Raw genomic sequence first — 18,825 nt, forward strand, 5'->3', positions numbered from 1 at the left:
AATACTTGCCTATATATGTACTACCCTACAAGTAGAAGTACCACTTGTGCCTGATGAGTAAAGTTTCTGCAGAAATCGAAAATGTTGTTAAGTTTAATTCATGTACAGATTCAAGGCAAAGAAGCCTTATGTCTTTATTATAAAACCTGATCTGAGAATTTCATTCATTTTTTTATTCAGATATTGAGTCTTTTAGAAAGTAGCAATAGAAACGCAAATGTTATAGGGGCCCGACACCAGGGAAACCTTTTTAAAGGAGAAAAGATTTATTTATTTTTGCTGTAAGCTGCTAAAAAACTCTATTTTTTTTTTAGGAATCGGCATTTAAAAAGTAACTAAAGCCGACGAATAAATGTAGTATTTTTTTCCTCTGAACTGTAGCACAGGTAAATGTGCACATACCTTAAAACGTGAACATATGTACATGTGCTTAGGAAATTATCACATCTTCTTTGCTGATTAATTATTAAAAAAAGAAAAAGGCCATGTAATGAGCTCATTGACTCTGCTGTAATATACCAAAGGGTGTAAAGACAAATCTAAATTAGCTGTGCGTCAACCAGCTACAGTAGCACTGATTTCTGGTCAATGTATTTGAGAAGAATTATTAGTCATAACGACAGCAATGGGTTCATTGATATTTATCACAGGTATTAAATCCCAAATTAAATTTGGGACTGGGACAAAGTTTGGGTTGAAACACTGAGCTAAGAGAAATATTTGACCATATATGTGCTAAAAACTGTGAATTTGCAGTTTAGAGACCAGAAACCAGAACAATGAGACATTTACATTCCGTTATATATAATACTTTCATCAATTGCTTATTTAAACACATAATTTCAGCGTCTTGTGAGTAAGTTCTTGAATGCCCAACTGCACGTGTGGTTGAATATTGCTTCTGAAATGTTGAGTCAGCGGCGAGATGAAGAAAGCATAAATCATAAACTGTCTTCTGTGTCTTTAACCCTGGTAACATTAGTGGAGTCAGGGCTTTTTCGGGGGGCCCTCAGGCACAGACCCTGGACCAGAAACTCCCTCATTGCGTGAAACTGGCTTCAGACCAGTGCCTTTGGGCCACCCTGTCCCTCACCAGGACCCTCGGACCCCCTCCCCACCTCCTCATCCCCTTGTATTTCCTCTTTATCCCCTTCTCTGGCTTCACATCCCCTCCTCTCGCTGTGGGGCCAGGTGGGCAGACGGTGGCCCAGGTCTGCAGTAATTTTCCCCCTGACTGGTTTTAATGTAAAGGGTAATGTGAGAGGAGACAGGCAGACACTGTGTGTGTGTGTGTGTGTGTGTATTCAGGCACACACACCGAGGTGGATGTGGTCCTCAGCATATAACAGTCCATTACCAAAAACCTCCACATCCACTTTATTTATTTCTTCTAGTTCCTTCTGTTTACTCTCTAGAGTATTTTTCCTCAATTCCAGTTTTTATCACTGCATCTCCTCGAACCGCATTTCACCAGCGGAGCGAGACACACACGCACAAACAAACAAAGAGAGAAAATTAAGTAAAGGTGGTGGAATTAGCCAAAATAAATTGACAATATGCTCATGTACACACACACACACACACACACACACACACACACACACACACACACACACACCCCTGCAGTCACATACGCATGTAAACTCGGACTTGGGCACGAGCAAACCGCCATGAAACACCCTCAGTAACCTTCACCTTCCGTTCACCCTGTAGCATCTGGTTATCACACACATAGAGAGACACACACACACACGCGCGGAGGTGCATACTTGTGCACGCACACATACCAATGAGCACGCACGCTCACACACACAGCCATCCCATTAACATCAGTACTTTTGTAATGGATGTGTTTGCGGTGCTGCTGTGGAAGAGAGGAGAGACCTGGAGTAGCTGTTATAAATCACTCGCTTGTTCCCCCTCCCCCTATCACACACACACACACACACACACACACACACACACACACACAGGTCCTCTATTGGCATCACTACATGGGGCTCCCATTCACTAACTCTGCCTTCCTCCCTCACCCACACATACATATGTGCAAAGCTGCCCCCCCCCCCCCCCTACTCTATTTGCTGCCTGGGGTGGGGAAATCCTATTACCCTATGAAGAGGGGGAACACATCATTAATTACACTCACATACTCCTTTACACACACAAACATGTCTATATGCCAGGCTCAATTGCAACACAGCCTCAGTCACTTAGATCAACAGCTACTCACTCTGACACCAAACTCCCAAACAAGCTGTATCATGCTGCAGTATTTTTGTATATTTCTCTGTCAGCTGCACCTTGACAGGTGACATTTGAGCTGAGCCAGTTTATCAGATGGCACACAAACACATGTATACACACACACACACACACACACACTTCTGCTTCAGCGGGAAATATGTCAGAATGCGTGAGAGCGCAAAGTTACGATCACTGAGAGAGATTTCAGGCAACATGGACAGACAGATCAGGGACTGTCAGAGTGTCACCCTCACATTTATCCAGAGCCTCAACAGCCTTTTCAAGGTTTACCAGATAGATGGATGCCATAAAGTGATACATGCATGCTATAAAATGAACGGAGGAGAAGTAAGCCATGCATAGCCAGGCTGTCAGGCAGAGTGTTTATGCACCCAGGTGGGAACCTTTAGGGCACATTAAGTCACGGCTGTCCAAGCAAAAAGTGAGCAACCGGCTTCACTTCGGCGAGAGGACAAAAACAAAAATTCTTCTATTGAGCAGTGAGTTGCATCATGTTTTGCACATGGAAATCAAAAGTCGTCTGCCCTGTATGTAAAAGAGAAATAACATTATTTATTATTTTGTAGCTGTTGTTGTTATTATAATTTTTTTAACGTGTACAAGTCACCCAGTGCACAAAAGAAGCTCCACATGCATCCATTCATACACACGTCTACACAAATACATCAGTGTAGTGTAGATGCAAATCAGACTTATTCACACATATGTACAAGGAAATAACAGGTCTGTGTATTAACACGAAACACTAATTATGAGCATATGTAACATACAGACAGGAGAAGTTAGATTAATGGAGGTAAATGAACTTGATGAATCCAGTTTAAGTATGAGTGTTGACATAAAGTAAAGTGGAGACAGCGTTTGGTTTAACACATTTCAGTTGGCTCCATATTGCAGGAAATACAGATACTAAACTAGAGAAGTTCTATAGCTCAGGATGATATGAGGGGCTTCAAAACGAGAAAGCCTGTGTAGATGATGCACTTTTAAGTTAAAAACAAGAGTTAGTACGACGCATATTGAGAAAATCCATATCAAATGTAGAATATTAAACATCAGACTACTCAGCCACAACCTCACGATCTTTTCTTATTTCTCACACAGTCTTAAATTTAAGAATGGGAGGGTTTTTGTCTGAGGGGAGACAAAAGAGGAACCAGGCTCTCGCTGACAAACAGCCACAGCTCCACCAAGTGGAACCGGACGGTCACTGTGCAGACTCGGGTTCTGGCTGCGTCTGCGTACGTGTGGCTACAATACCAGACAATGATGACAGCCCGGATATGAATTTAGCAAACATAAAGAGGTTCAACATGCAATTCAAATATATTCTTTTTCTTTTATTAAGCCAAAAATCTATTAGGAATTCTTTTTCTTTTTTTTAATCAGGGCCATCAGATGAAAAATGTAAAAAAAAAAATAAAAGAAACTTTTTAACTCACAAATAATTTCCGAACATTATGCGAAGGGTTTATTGGAAAGAGCTTGTAAAAAAAACCAAAAAACATTTACAAATGTTTCAAAGTGAGTTCTGGACATTTTCTTGTCCTGTATGATCTTTTTAATACTGAACTTTCCACCTGCAGTCTGAGTGGAAAGAAAACCTTCTATTTCACTTTCTGTTTCACTTCTTCTGTTGTGTCTACGGTGTTTTCCAAATCCATATGACCACAGTGCAAGAGAAAGGATTTTCTTTCTTTAAGGGGACGAGGGGCTGCTAACATGGTAACATGAGTGGATTAGAAATCAGCACAAATAACAGTTTAGTAGTCAGAAAACAATAGGAAATCCATAGCAATAATTTGATAATACAGCAGAAAAGCAGTATGCGTATTGATAAAAGAGTAAAAATGCAGAAAATCATTGGAACAAACCAAAGAGCTTTGTGGATATTTAAAACTGATGTGAATTCATTGAGAAGAGATTTCTGACAGCCGGGAAAAACTGTGAACCATTAATATAATAAAATATAATATAATATTCCAAAATATCTGAAAACGCGAGCAGAATGCGCCGAAACCACTTTTCCCTCTGACTTACTGGTCAGAACCAACAGGAAAAAATAAATGCACACAGTCAGTGGTGGTCTTCAGAGGACACTTTGGACAACTCCATAACTTTGTTCTAAGTGACGGGCTTCAGTACATCACATCTGCTAATATGTTTTGGATGGTTTTATTTTAGGTTCAGCATGTGGGGAAAGTGCAGGACCAGGATTGTTCTTTCTGCATTTCATGCACGGTGCAGTTTAGACAGCGGCAGCAGCGGTTGAAGATTGAGAGAGGGTCTTTGTTTTGTTTTTTGAACGTACATGATAATAGTTCTTTAGCGGGTAAACGTGGATACTGTGTGGCCAGAAATGACAAGATTAGAAGGGAAAGATAAGGAAAAAATATGTTTTTGTGAATTTTTTTTAATATGTACAACATGAACATTTTGCCACCTGAGAAATATATTTGGTAAAGACTTGTCATATTGATAAAAACAGTTTGGGTTCTAATATATTTATCTGAATCATATTAGCAGTGTTCTAGTCAGTACTAAGGAAAATGAGACGTCCTGGGTTCAAATCCCAGACGTTTGCTCATCTGACCCTTAGACTGGGACAAACACTCGACGCCTCATGTAGACTGAGAATTAAAGTGATTTATTAAAGACAAAATGCTCAAATGAAACAAACATTATGTATAAGTATGAAGTGGATGAGTAGAAGTCTGCAGCTCTGTCTTTATGGACATGGGACACAGCAGGTTTTGTCTGATCACTGCCTCATTAAACATTTTTTCATGCTTGAGCTTTGGAACTTCACACACTGTGTGTTACTTGGTTTTGCAACAACATCCCAATCATTCTCCAACCTAAACCCACAGCCACATACGGGACTCATCATGTTCTCATCAAACCGCGTCAGACTGGGGCCTTTTTATGGCCTTGGGCGCCGCAGGCGACCTTTGGTGTGACTATTGTGCGCCACAATTTGATGCCACGGCAACAACATTATCCAAACACAAAAACTCAGTTAGGGTTGGGCCAAAGAAACTTCATGGTAAAGTTAAATTCACAGATTAATTACATAAAAACAAAATCCCACAAACAGTGACAATGGTGACATATTGTAGGAGCCCGTGCACCACGATGTTTTATCATCGTCATTAAAGTGCACAACATCTCGCACGAGAGTCAAACGGTGAAAAGACGTGCGTCTTGTTGTAGCATCCACCACCATGCGAGACCTTTTCCCTTTTGGTTTCCATCGTACTACACGGAAAGCTCTGAGGGTCAATCACCAAGCTACTTGGATGAGTAGCCAAACGTTTCCAACTAAGGAGAAAGCAATGCAGTTAACATGAGTCCAGATCAACTTCACCAACACGTAGCTAAAAAGACAGAGATCAGGACAAAATGTAAATGAAGGGAAGTAACGAAGAGGCTTTACTTCTGTTTTTTCACTGCGCAATAGCTTCCGCCGTGAAGAGAAACCTTGTGAAAATTCATGTACCATGTGTTGTGAGTCCAACCCATCAGGAAGTGGTGTGTAACAACAAAAGAATTACTCATTAAACTATGCAAAACTGTAGATCTGCATGTATTTTCTGTGTTTCTGTGTGACAAGATCATAATCTGAAGAACAATCACGGCAGCCCTTGAGCGCTGTGGCATTTTGAAATAGTTTCTGAAAGAGTAGCTGATTAATTTAATACCACAGGCCATACTCTGAATTCCAAAGTATATTGCACAGTACTTTCCATTCTCGAGTGAGGTCATTGCAAAAACCACTAAAATAATTAGAATAACAAATAAAATAATTAATTCTGGGCTGACCCTGGCAATCCGGATTTCTTCTGCTGTGTGTGTGTCTTCATCACTTCTTTACAGAGTTTACACAGTTCATACGCTGCTTTGTCCAGTGTCACACAAATATTGTCAATTAAAGGGCGACTTCACCAATTTTCAACTTCCTTTCTATGGTTTAAGTTTAGGGTGTAAATGCTTTTAAACTTCCCTCTGGCTTGTATTACTCTGCTTCTACCTTAAAGGTTCCACCATAAGACGGTGGAGTGCGGATGATGTCATCTGGAGGAGCCCTGACATAATCAAGATCACATAATCCGAACTAAAGTTTCCTCCAAGTGATGTCACCTGGAGTGAATGATTGGATCTTGGTTTGCTCAATGTGCATGTCCCTGCCTCTCTGAGTTCTATTTTCTCATGTGCAGGAGCAAAATGGATCAGCAAAGTACAATGTTAACTTAGCACAATGGCCTTTCTGCTGTCACTTCTTACTCCTTTATCTGTCAGTCAGCGTGAAGAAGAGTTTAGATGAAACGCTTTGAGTTATCAGTTATTTAGATCAACACTGTGCAGCCCTCTGCTTTAAACAGACAACACGAATACAAGTTACATCGTGTCAAAACAAGGCTGCAAATGGTAAATCCAGCTTTTTAGTATTTGCCTGCATTATGCAGTGTTTTCAATAATCCACAATCACCTGTCGTACACACACTTACAGTTACCTTAGAAAAATGGGCACAGGATACATTCTGGTTAACCACGTCTTTAACGCTCACTATCGTTCCATTTAAGAACTTTCTACTCTGTGGTTTACTTTGCACTCCTGTTGCATCTTTAGGGCATATTGCATATTATTGAAACATTTATTTTTCTTTGCCTTGGAAAATGTGTATGCACTTGTTTTCACAAAAATAGATGCAGCATCTTGGGCGGACAATGAATTTAGAGACATTATTTGCTGGATGTGTCATATTTTACCAATAATTACAATAACTAATAGGATTTAGACTATTACAGGATATTTTACAGCATCAAATTAGTGTTGGCACATTGAAACTAGGACTGAATGTTTGCACTGCAAACTGCACAGTCGACGACGACAGTCTCCTGGGAGAAACTACATATACATCTACAAATCTAAATCCACCAGTTTTTAGTGGCCCCTGGAGACACTGCTACATTGCGGGATTTTCCTGGATCTTTTGCTCTGGGAAAGCCCCAGCGAGGTTAATTTGAAGAACAGAAACATTCAAATTAACACAGTGTTTAACTGAAGGAAAGTTTTGAACCTTTCAAATAGTTTAAAGATGTGTCCTTTGTTGACCTTTTCATCAAGTCGGAGTCTTTGTCCTCTCTCGCTAAGGCCCCAGGAACAGTGATGGGCAATGGCGCAATTTCGGTGTAGTTGCCAGTATTGGTATTGCAGCTTCTGCACTGAGAATTCTTGCTCGTAGAGAATAATCGCAAAAGGAGCCCATATAAAGTCCAGAAGAGCTATGGGATTATTTTATGTAATTTACAAGGCTTAGTGCGGTGAACTATAAGGCTTGAGTGGAGACTGTCGGTATTGTGCTATCGGCCCAATAACACTTAAGTGTGATGATAATTGGTATAACTTTAAAGGCTGGAATCCAGATGAATGAGGTTTTTCAGACTATGCACCACTGAGCAATTTTCATGGGCGTGAACAACTTGCCATAACTTCATTAAAGTATTTGTTGGTTTTGGCAGCTTCTCTCAGGAGCTAAAGCTGCCGGTGGCTGCATAAGATGAGTCACAAATAGACCCAGACCTCCCACCCACCATTCCTCAGCTCAGTTAAATGATTTACACTAATGCAGGCAAAGATTGGGTGAGTGTGTGTGGGGGAGGGGGTATTCATGCTGAGCATTGTTCAACATTTCCAAAAAGGTTGGGAGGATGTATAAAACCTAAGCAAAAACTGAATGCAATGATTTGCAAATCGCTTCAAACCACATACTGCATCCATCAAAACAGCATGGCTTTGGAGGAGAAGAGTCCAGGTGCTGAACTGGCCCACAGTCCAGACCTTTCACCAAGAGCAAACATCTGGTGCTTCATAAAAACATGACAACCAAACAAAATCCAGCAACAAAAGCCCAGGACTGTTGAGCAGCTAGAAAACTGCTTCAGACAAAAGCTCCAGCAACTGGTCTCCTCACTTCCCACAGGTTTACAGACAGTTGAGGGGGGACGAGGGGACGCTGCACATAACGCTGTTCTAACTTTTGAGATGTGTTGCTGCCGTCAAATTCAAAATGAGCTCATATTGTCCGTGAAAGGGTAAAATGTCTCAGTTTATGTTCCGTTGTGAATAAAATATGGGTTGATGAGATTCGCAAATCATTGCGTTGTGTTTTTATTTACGTTTTACCCAACTTTTGGGGAACTGGGGTTGTAAATACCGGGCTTCCTTAGAACAGTTAGTCGCAAGGAATTCAGCAAAACAAGTCAGCCTTTGTCAACACAGATGTGCCATATTCTGCATCACTCTGAGACCTCTGTTAAATATTTGAGGGGCTCATGGGACTGAATCTTTTAATAATTTCCACCCATTTCCTGTCTACTTCTTGCAGTTTTTGTAGCTGCAATGATGCGTCAAAGGACAGACACTTAATACTAAGTACAGTACTGACAAACACATGTCGGGTTTACAGCCATGAACTAAAGGTCCGACTTCCCTCCACGCTCTCACACTAATTCATAAAATGATATAAAAACACTGTACATGTTCCTCTTTGAGAGCAGTTCGTAGGAAGAACAGCTCTGACAAAAACTGTCCATGGCCATTGGAGCATGGGCAGCAGTGTAGTCTGGCAACAAGCCCGGATCAGGTCTTGGCTTAGGAGCCTTGTTTCAGTAGAAAAACACAGTTGCTAGAATTGTTACTGCAGCCAGCAATGAGGCAGACAGAGGAGGCAGAACCCTGGGCTTGGCAGCCTCGTAGCCCTCAGTGAAGCCACTGTGTGGCACTGTGTCTCAACCACTGCAGGGAAGTGATCAGCATCAGATCCTATGTGGGAAACATGAGGTTAACCTCCTATTAACACCTCTGCAACTCACATCCACGACATGAAGGCAGACTGTTCAACAAAACCCCGAAATCCTCGTCTGAAAACCACGGTGACGTTTTCTCATCGGCGTCACAAATAAGAATCTTTTTAAAAAGCTGCTGTTAAACCTTTGCTATAGAACTGTGTAAACGCTGAATGTTTGATTTGACATTTGTGTCTTTTTGTGGTTTCCGAGCCGCCCAGATCTTGTTGACTCCACTCTCGACTATGCAAATCCAAATTTCCCTTATTTGACATTGTGTTAGTTAGTTCTTCACTACACATGTCATCTGATCCATCAAAGCAAATATTTGTTTGGTCAGGTTCAAATCCCTCAACAAGTTCTGCAACAGACAGACACAGCAATTGTGCAATGAGCCTGAAATAATACAGTAAAGCAGAGAGCTGTAATCTGCTTACCCACAACTGTTAAAGTCTGAATGCCAACGGTTCCTCTTTGGGCAAAGACGTCACCATCTCGTGGGACAGCCAGGAAAACAGTGGAGGAATTTTGTTGGCGTAGTCAAATGTGCAACAAATGCTCCAAACTCCAGCTCCTGTAAAATTGTTAGTGGTGAGTCTAAATCAGCCAAAAATTAGGAGCAACATGCTACTGTGGTACAGACAATGTACAGTAGGACACAGGTGTCAAACTAGATGACATGTATCAGTTATACGTTCTGTCATATCGCCGCTATCTGTGTCTTTGTGTTCTTTACAAAGTACACAAGGAACTTTAGAATTACTCTGGAGCTCAAAGCAGGGCAAACAGAAACACGACACCTCTGGGACATAAGGTTAGTGAAGGCCACCAAGAGCTATTTAAGGCTTTTGGCACGATTACACTTCCTTTCTCCGCAAAACCCCCCTGTGCAAAAAAAAAAACTGCCTTTTAATGCAACTTGCATCATTGAGCAGCATCAGTAGAAAGGAATGAAAAATTAAACTGTCTGCAGATGTTGAAGTGAAGACAAAGAGAGCGCAGCCTAAAAGCCTCAGACCCCTGCCGTGTGCGGCATGGTGACACAAAGCAAACAAGAAGATGATAAGTGTGTTTTACTGGGTTGCACTTTCAAGTTTACAAGTGAAGACGTTTTGCAATCCTGAAGTGGGTTTACACAAGTTCCACCGCACGGACAAACACACCAAGAGGGAAGAATTGAGCACTAAACGATGTACATGGTCCAGAAAATGGAGGGGAGAAGTAAAATTGGCAGTAATTCTGTTTGGAAACTGGAGTAGAGAATAAGAAGCTGTCGTGTTTGACTGCACTTGGCTTCACGAGTAAAAGCAGTGAGGATGGTATTAGAGAAATGTCAAACTAAATGCTGCGTGTCGACGCAGCAAGTCTAAAGTTCTGCCTTTAAACAACTCTTGTTTCAATATTTGTCCGATGCACAGTTTCAAAAGTGTCATTGTATTAACTCAAAGACAAGAAAAGATAAAAACATAACGTAGGATTAAAAGGTCTGCGAGCTTTTCTTGAAACGATGATTTATGTATCAGTCAGGCTGCAGCTTTGCTCTGTCTATGGTTCATGTATCGGAACATATGGGAAATTACACCCAGTCTGTTTCCACCACCTCATGCATGATGTATTAATCTCTTCCTACACTGAAAACACACACAGATCTCTTTGTTGCTCAGTCATTGCTGTAGGTGTAGCTTTGTTGCCACATCTACTTTTTCTCGTAAGACAAAATGCAAGGTTTAGGATTTTGCAACCTCGGTGCAAAATCCTACTGATTGCAGTCTTCAAACAGTGTTTGTAGAGTTTAGGTAAAAAGTGTGTGAGCTGATGTCAGACCTCCTCCACTGAGTACAGCCACAGGTCTTTTCTCTCAGCACTTCTGAAACACCTGTCCGCTTAAGTTGCAACGCACTGCTTTTCTTCGAGCGCCACACACGGCCGCCGTGACGCATCTCACTGGGAAAATCATCGACAGGTGAGTCTTCAAATGTCTTGGACATGCTGCAACTTGATTTGCGTTCATATCACTTGGAGACCACCCTGAGTCATATTTGCGTGACTTAGAGCCTGTAAAAAGCCTGGCTGCGCCTCCAAGGCCGGTGTTTCTGGAAGCTCTGTGGCGTATGGGATTACAGCTGGTTGCAGGGACTCGTCATAAGCCATGAAGCTGAATTACGAGCAGTTGAGTAGGAAAAAAGGGTTCATGTCATCACACACCTTATAAGCTATTAATATTCAAGTAAAAGCTGCCTTAAAAGGACTTCACTACAGGTAGAAGTACTACTGTAATTGCGTGCTCTAAAACATTCTGAATGTACAGAAGCATGAGTTTCTCTGGCATCAGTCCTACTGACTTGCATTGGATTCTTCTAGAGAAACAGAGCTCGTTTCCTCTTTTGGAAACGGAACGTCCACCATATTGTGCTGCCTACACTGGAGATGTGCTGTAATGCAGCTGCTGCTGGGCTCCATTCACCACTCCGCCATTTGACTTATTACTGCAGACAGATATCACATTCATCACTGGCGTCCTGAAGGCATCACTGTGTTGTCTCCGACAAGGCCTGTCTATTTAGCATCCCGTCATCTGTGGTGAAAGGCTGAGAAAAGCTGAGCAAAGCTGAGCAAAGGTTGGCTTTTGTACGTCATCATTATGCGTTTTGCAAAGCATCGTGGACAAACGGGGTCAAAATTGGTTTGAACCTCCAGTGTCAAAGTCATTTCTGATCGTACAACCACTGGATGGCACAAAAGTCAGGTGTTTTTCGTTTGCCAAGTGATGATGTCAGCCCTCAGATTGGACTTGACCCCAAAACTCGGCCGTGGAGCAAAAACAGGTGCAGAAAACCTAAAGAGAGAAACACCTGACACCACTGGTGGACACAGGTGTAGTGTTCTCGCGTCTGTCCTCTGAAATAAATAATTTACTGAATGGGGCCCGAATAAGTGTCCCACACTCTGTAACTAAAGTGTTCACCGTGATGAGGAGAGAAAACGAGCCCCCCCTCAAAGTTAATGACACTCACCTCGGTGTGTAAGTCAATACTTACACTACACAAGCTGACGCTGTCAAACCTTATTGAGAACTATTTTAAAATACTTCAATCAGTGTTTCAAGTTTTCTTTCCTGGTAGTGCTCCACACTGAACTCTGCTGAACTCACAAGCATGAGTCGAGATCATTTTATACTTATTGAAAAAAATTATAACAAACTGTTAAGCATCTTTTTTAAAACCGAATACAATTAGCCCCGACTTCAGCAGCTCCAATATTCACGTTGCACATTTACACTATACGGATGTGGATAGATACACACAACCCCGCACAGGGATTCAAACCAGGATCCTTCTAGCTGTGAGGCAGCAACGCTAAACACACACACACACACACTGAATGTGGTTAGGGAGACACTGTGTTGATTACTGTCTCAAGATGTCTTTTCATTTTTTCTACGTACAGCACTGTATCATTAATGCTGCTTTTATTTAGGGTCAGGTCAGCCCCCACTCAGTCCCCTCTCTGCCCCCTCTCAGCCCCCACTCAGGCCCCTCTCTGCCCCCTGTCAGCCCCCTCTCTGCCCCCTCTCAGCCCCCTCTCTGCTGGTCATATTATATCATGAAAGTAGGGCACTTAAAGAGAAGCATGTAATGGTCATTTCTGCATCTGGAACAATTCATTGACACAAAAGCTAACAACAGTGCTGTGGAGACCACAGCAACGAATGTCAGCGTCTCAGTAACTCGTCATGCCTCTCTGAGCATCGACTGCAGCTTGACAAGGACGTCTCCCTATGTTCTCCATGGGATCCAGGTCTGGCCAAAGTGCAGGCCACTCGGTTTTAGGTACCCCAGCCTCCAGCAGCCATTCCCTGATGATGCCACCTCCATGAGCCTGGGCATTGTTGTCCATGAAGATGAAATCAGGCCTGTGTTGCTCGTGCAGCAGCACAATGACTGGATTAATGATTTAATTAATTAACGGCAACGATGCCTGTGCCTCGTGGTGTGTTCAGGCACCCGAAGACCACGCTGATGTGACAGTCGGGTGAAGTTGAGTGGCATTCGTCAGCCGGTTGAGAATGGTGCACTCATCAGCATGGGATGTGGCAAAAGGGCGTCAACGTCTATGCCTCTGTGTCTCTGTTGCAAGCTGCTGACAATCCGGTGTCATCTTGTTAGTCATCTTGTTAGAGAGCAGCATGTAATGTGTGTATTTAACACCAGCGTCACATTTTGTTTGATCGTGGTTCAGAGATTTGCATCAAGATCTTGTCATTAACCACATGTCTGCTTAGTGTTATTTTTGGAAGCGTGACACTGTCGTACATCCTGACCACCGTCCATGTTTTTAGGCCACTTCTTACTTTAGTGCTTAGACATAAGCTGCCGCTAAATAACCTGCTGTTTGTGTTTGTGATCCGTGTTTTACTTTCTGTCCTCTGAAATAAAGAAAAGTGCAATGTGAGTTTTTTCACTTTAATACTTGACTACGGTGAGAAATACTTTTTACTAAATATTAGATACTAGTAACTTTGCCTATTGGAATTTATTACACAATATTGATTCATAATATTACAGCTCAAGAGGAGTTTTTGTCATACTTCTCTCTATTTGTCATCTATTAAGCATTTTATAAAGTGAACCAAAGTAGCCCCAACTTTATCAGCTCCAATATTTAAGTTGCACTTTACACTATGCATGTACAGAAAGACACACACACACACACACACACACGTGTGTATGGCCACCAGTGAGGAATTAACACACTCCCTAGCCCTCTAACTCTAACTGTAACCCTAGAAGCACGTTTTAACCCTTAGAAAGCCCTTTGAAGCGCTGGGAGAAGCGGGGAAGTCCATACTCACGTTGTCCAAATGTCCTCAGTTCAAGCGTAGAAACCGTCAAACCGGTTCTAGTTAAGTAGTAGTTAAGGCCCTGAACAACACTTATAATTTTAATCCAATAATACACGGTTTTCTCACACTAAGCCTTTGTGAGGGGGAAGTTCTGCACAATACTTGCAAGATTTTTTTATCTATTTTTTTTTTGCTTTTTCCTCCCACAGCATTTTGACAATTGATATTGCTGCTTTCACTGAAGTTCAGCCCAGGTCCATTCAGAGAGGAAAACCAGCCTCATGTCTGAGCTCTGAAAGACCCTTTTTTATTTTCCAGGCTTCTAACGACTTTTAAAGCCTTAAAAGCCTTAACTTTCCACCACGTGCTGCTAATGTACTGTACTTGATTTGAAATATATGTCTTTATGAAGTGTGTGACTCGAGTGTAACAGTATGTGTGTCGTGTGATTTTTACCACCAGCTAATATCTCGTCACTTCTTCTTAGTGACCCTGATAATGTTGTGCTTTAAAAAAAACTTGTATTAGTTGGTAGTTCCCCCTGACTATCATTAAATTTTAACTTCCTGCTAATATGAAAGCTAAGGTATTTGTGATCCATGTTTTGTAAGCAGGTTTCAACATTCAAGGTTCATTGGTTTGGATAGAAACAGGCACCAACCACACCCGCAGACACACACAAATATGTTTGCTCATGCAGAAATCAATGCGTATGCTGCTCCAGGCTACGTGTCTTGACAACAAGCTCATTGACGAAGGAGATCAGTGGGACTGAAGAACTTTATGAAACTTTTTGGCACGTTCCCCACTCGCACAGCTACGAATCCTCAGGCCGACTGTCGAGTACGAACCGTTTCCATCCTGATGAGCTATGTCCAACTCTACACATTTTTCTTTGTGCTCAGCGGATGTGTCACCCTCATTTATCAAGTGTGAATCTCTGCTTCTGTGCGATGCAAAGAAACAAGCTGGCTTCCATGTTCAGTATTCATCTTTATGTTATTTACAGCTTCAGCATAAACATATTGAAGGTGCAGCTGACTGCACAGTAAGACGTTTTTGACTTCCTTTATGGCCTTTGTTGTAAAAATGATGTATATGCAGAGTTTCTCAGTAAACAGCTGAAGACATGGGCACATTTTCATTGTGGCCTTTTTTGTGTTTTTTTTGTTTTGGTCAATTTTGTCTCTTTACCGAGTGCTGTAACTTTCAAATGAGAATTCTTAACTCTTAGGTCAAACAGGTCGGGGCATGTTACATCTCAAGTTCAACTACTAATTGCATCCTAATCACCCATCAATAAACAAACCTAGTTTCTCCCTTGGTTCTTTTCTCCGTCAATAAATGTCTTTGTTAATTGTTAGTGACTAAGTGTTCTGTTTAACAAAGCTCACACAAAAACATTTCACAGTGAAGGCGAGATGAGGATTATCTTACCACAGACACTGTTTCAGGAAATGCATGGTACTGATAAGCTTTTTATTAAATAATTTTTTGGGTGTAGAAAAGACAAATATCTCAAAGCTTAGACAAATGAGTCTTTAAGCAATTTGAGTGACTTGATCCTTTAAGATGAAAAGTTGTATAGTAGAAAATGCCCACAAATGATCATGAATCCATCCTCTGACGTGGTACTTTAACAAACACAGTACTGACCAGTGCTACTTTCATACTTCAATTTATTATTTGTATTTATAGTGTGCAAATTATTTTCCCAATTCACTGATAGAACCCAAGATGGTTCAAAACAACCAGATCATGCAGAAAATAAGCACGGCAGGAAATGATCACCCATGACAAGCTAGACCCATCCGAGCTTTGGCATTTGTGCTCAAGAATAACTTTAGTGACTGTCTACATTACCTGCATTTTCAACAACCCCTGGGCAAACACTAAAGCCATCAATGAATTGCATCGCTTCACAGTTATTGTCGTGGATTCACTTGTTCTCTGTCTGTTGTGTTATTATAAAGTCTACAAAGATGATTTATCAAATGTTCACACTTACAAATTAGGGTTGTTGTTTTTTTTTTGGTTTATTTTAGAAAAATATACCTTCGTTTATGATGTGATGCCATCAACAAGTTTCCAAAAGGTTGGGACAAGGCAAACAAAGGACAGGAAAAAATGAGTAATGCCAAAATAAATACATAACTAATTAACAGGAAGAGGTATGAGATTCTGTAACAGAAATCATTACTTACCACTGGAAGTGAACACATTTTTTGCTGCACCCATAAATGTAAATTAGAGCTCGAACATGCATAGAAAATCTAAGAACTGTCGCATCTGTGCAACTACCACTTCATGTCTAAGTCACCTAAATGTACTAAGAAGATTATTTGCATTTTAATTATAAAACAAAGGTAAAAGTACACCGCTAAGAAAATCACGTCATTTAAACAATACTGAATATGGTAATTATGGCGAAACATTTACAGTAATTCATAAAAAAAGGGCCAGTTCATTGTTGGTAACGGTGGAGCTAAATTTAACAGGTGGTTAATCTATAATGGTACAGCAGTATTTATTAGTTCATAGTATTCTTTTAAAAATTGTTTCTTTTTCAAATTGACACTGCCAGGTGGCATTAAGCTCCTGTCTGGTTGCCTATACAGGTTTTGGAACCAGATCTCCTGCCATCCAGACAACATTTTTCCCTCAAGCCTTGCAAGAACATAGTCTACAAGTATAACTGGTCCCTCTGCAGTCTACAGTCCTGCTGCCCCACTGAAACAATGTAGTGAACGTGATGCTTGAACACAAACAAGTCCCCGGATTGTTGAGTAATTGAGATGTGAATCAAGCAAGGAAACGTTTACAGTCAAAATAATTAGGTTTGTAAAATGAATGAGTCATTGAGCAACACTCCTACTTCTGACTACTTTGTACAGTTTACAATCAAAGGCATGTTTCAAATTATTCACAAATCGTCATGTTCTTGTTTATTAACATTTTACACACAGTCAGATGGTTTGGTTGAAAAAGAGATGAGCTTGAGTAAAACCTTAGATGATGAACTGACTAATCAAAGGTGTTGCACATTAATTCCCTGATGATCGACTAATCGGTTAGTCGACTAATTTCTTTGCTTAACCCCTGTGGCAGGATGCTGCGGCCTGGAATAACTTCTGTTTTTGCTCCAGCTTCTCCTCCACGCACTGAACGAGAATGGGGTCCACTTTGCTGTCAAACTTATTAGCAAACCAGTGACCATAGTTGAGCAGCCAGCGCATTTCGGCCGCACCGAAAATGCAGACGCTGCGGATGTGTTGCCCCGAGCAGTGTGGGTACAGCTTCTCCTCCAGGTACTCCCACTTCACCAGCCTGGTCTTACTCATCAGGTCGGTGATATCCGGCTGGGACCTGGGCACCTCGCCGGGCACGCCGGGCAGCCGCACCACCGTGGCCCAGAAGTGTTCATCTGGGGAGTAGGTGTCCTCAGACCAAGCCAAAAAGTCTTTCACTACATCGGAGGTGTCCAAGTGCACAACAAAGTCCCGCGCCAGGACAAAATAGGCATTGCCCGAGAACATCTCGATCCCATGTGGCGCCGGCGCCTTTTTCTGGTCCGTTTTCACGGGCAGTTTGTGGTATTCGAAGGAGGCGTCTTTCAGCTCGTGGTGAAAGGTGAAGCGCTCCTCCTTCGACTTCGTGGGTCGGCTTGTCTCCAGCATATTGGAGCCATTTAACTTCTTTAGCTCTGACACCAGCTCGACGTTGGACCGGAGGGGGAAGTCTTGTCCACAGAGGTTGATGACATACTTCCACTTAACTTCTGACCTCAGAAGGTCAGACAGACAATTCAAATCCGCTTTCAAACGACTGATGCTTGCGTAAAACACAGACTCTCGCTTGGAGGCGATGAAGACGTTGGGCAAACAGTGGGCCAAGCTTTCCATGGCTGTGATGAACTGAACTGAGGACTTCTGGTCATAGTGGATGCAGTAGACATTACTGGGTGAGTATGTGGCTCGGATGAGTCTCTCGACCATCCAAGCGGATTTATGCACAACCAGAGAATAGGCGATAGGGAAGGCTCGTTCTTCCTCTGACACACAAACGTCGTCATAACCTCTGCTCTTGAGGAAAAACGGGCAGTTAAAGGTGAGACTGATCAGACTGTCATCCTTGTCCTCCACGAGGTGCTTCCGCCTGATGATCAGAGATTTTCCCACCTCCACCGGGTCCATGTCATAAATGGCCGAGCAGTTAATGTTGTACCGGTGTAAGGTCTCGGTGCCCTCCATAAACGCCGGAGAGTGGGGGGATTTATTGATGTAGCTGTAGTTGATGCTGAGCAGCAGCAGGCCACATAGGATCAGCACCGAGACGAAGGACGGGATGCACTGCTTTCTTCTTAGTCGCAGCAATGAACAGTTTCTATTCATTCTGGTGATGATAGGAAGCAAAAACCAAAACCGAAGGTGAATTGTCTCGTTGTAAAAACCACTAACAAAAAAAAAAAAAATGTGGGTTGAACTTTTTTTTTTTCCTCTCTCTTTTTTTTTCTTCCTTTTTACTAAATGCACACTCACCTTGTTCCATACGCGGGCGCCACTCTGCCGAAGCTTTCCAAACTTTTTCATCAAGTCGGAAAAGTTGTGGGGAACGAGGCAGGGGGGGGTAAACGCCTGTGCTTCTGTCCTCAGCTGCACAGAAAACAGCTACCTAATGATCATGCTCCTCTCCGAGGGACAAGCGAAATGCAGCGATGTCCGTGGGCACTCGTCTTTGGCGAATTCCCACTTTTTACGCACGACTGCGGCCAAATCTCTCGCCACTTTCAACTTGAACGATGTCCACACTAATCCCATTCCGAGATTCAAGTCGCCACATGGGTTTTTTTTTTTTTTTTTCTGGAC

General features: G+C 42.1%; 1 protein-coding gene across 2 annotated transcripts; it reads right to left on the minus strand.

Moving 5' to 3' along the window:
* Positions 1-15,977: 15,977 nt before the first annotated feature.
* LOC137103240 (beta-1,3-galactosyl-O-glycosyl-glycoprotein beta-1,6-N-acetylglucosaminyltransferase 4-like) lies at positions 15,978-18,640 on the minus strand. 2 transcript variants are annotated; one of them, XM_067483365.1, is made up of 2 exons: positions 18,499-18,640; positions 15,978-18,352 (listed from the first exon to the last, which is right to left on the minus strand). In XM_067483365.1, exon 2 carries the CDS (start codon positions 18,349-18,351, stop codon positions 17,053-17,055), a length of 1,299 nt encoding a protein of 432 aa, XP_067339466.1. In that variant the 5' UTR covers position 18,352; positions 18,499-18,640; the 3' UTR covers positions 15,978-17,052. The 2 variants fall into 2 exon arrangements, with proteins under 2 accessions (XP_067339466.1, XP_067339467.1); XM_067483366.1 differs by having other exon boundaries at positions 15,978-18,412; positions 18,499-18,638.
* Between the last annotated feature and the right edge of the window lie 185 nt (positions 18,641-18,825).

This window comes from Channa argus, chromosome 18 (genome assembly GCF_033026475.1).
Source record: "Channa argus isolate prfri chromosome 18, Channa argus male v1.0, whole genome shotgun sequence".
NCBI classification, from domain to species: Eukaryota; Metazoa; Chordata; class Actinopteri; order Anabantiformes; family Channidae; genus Channa; species Channa argus.

Bases quoted from the DNA above. Each gene is read 5' to 3' on its own strand.
- LOC137103240 (XM_067483365.1), bottom strand. From the start codon at position 18,351: ATGAATAGAAACTGTTCATTGCTGCGACTAAGAAGAAAGCAGTGCATC.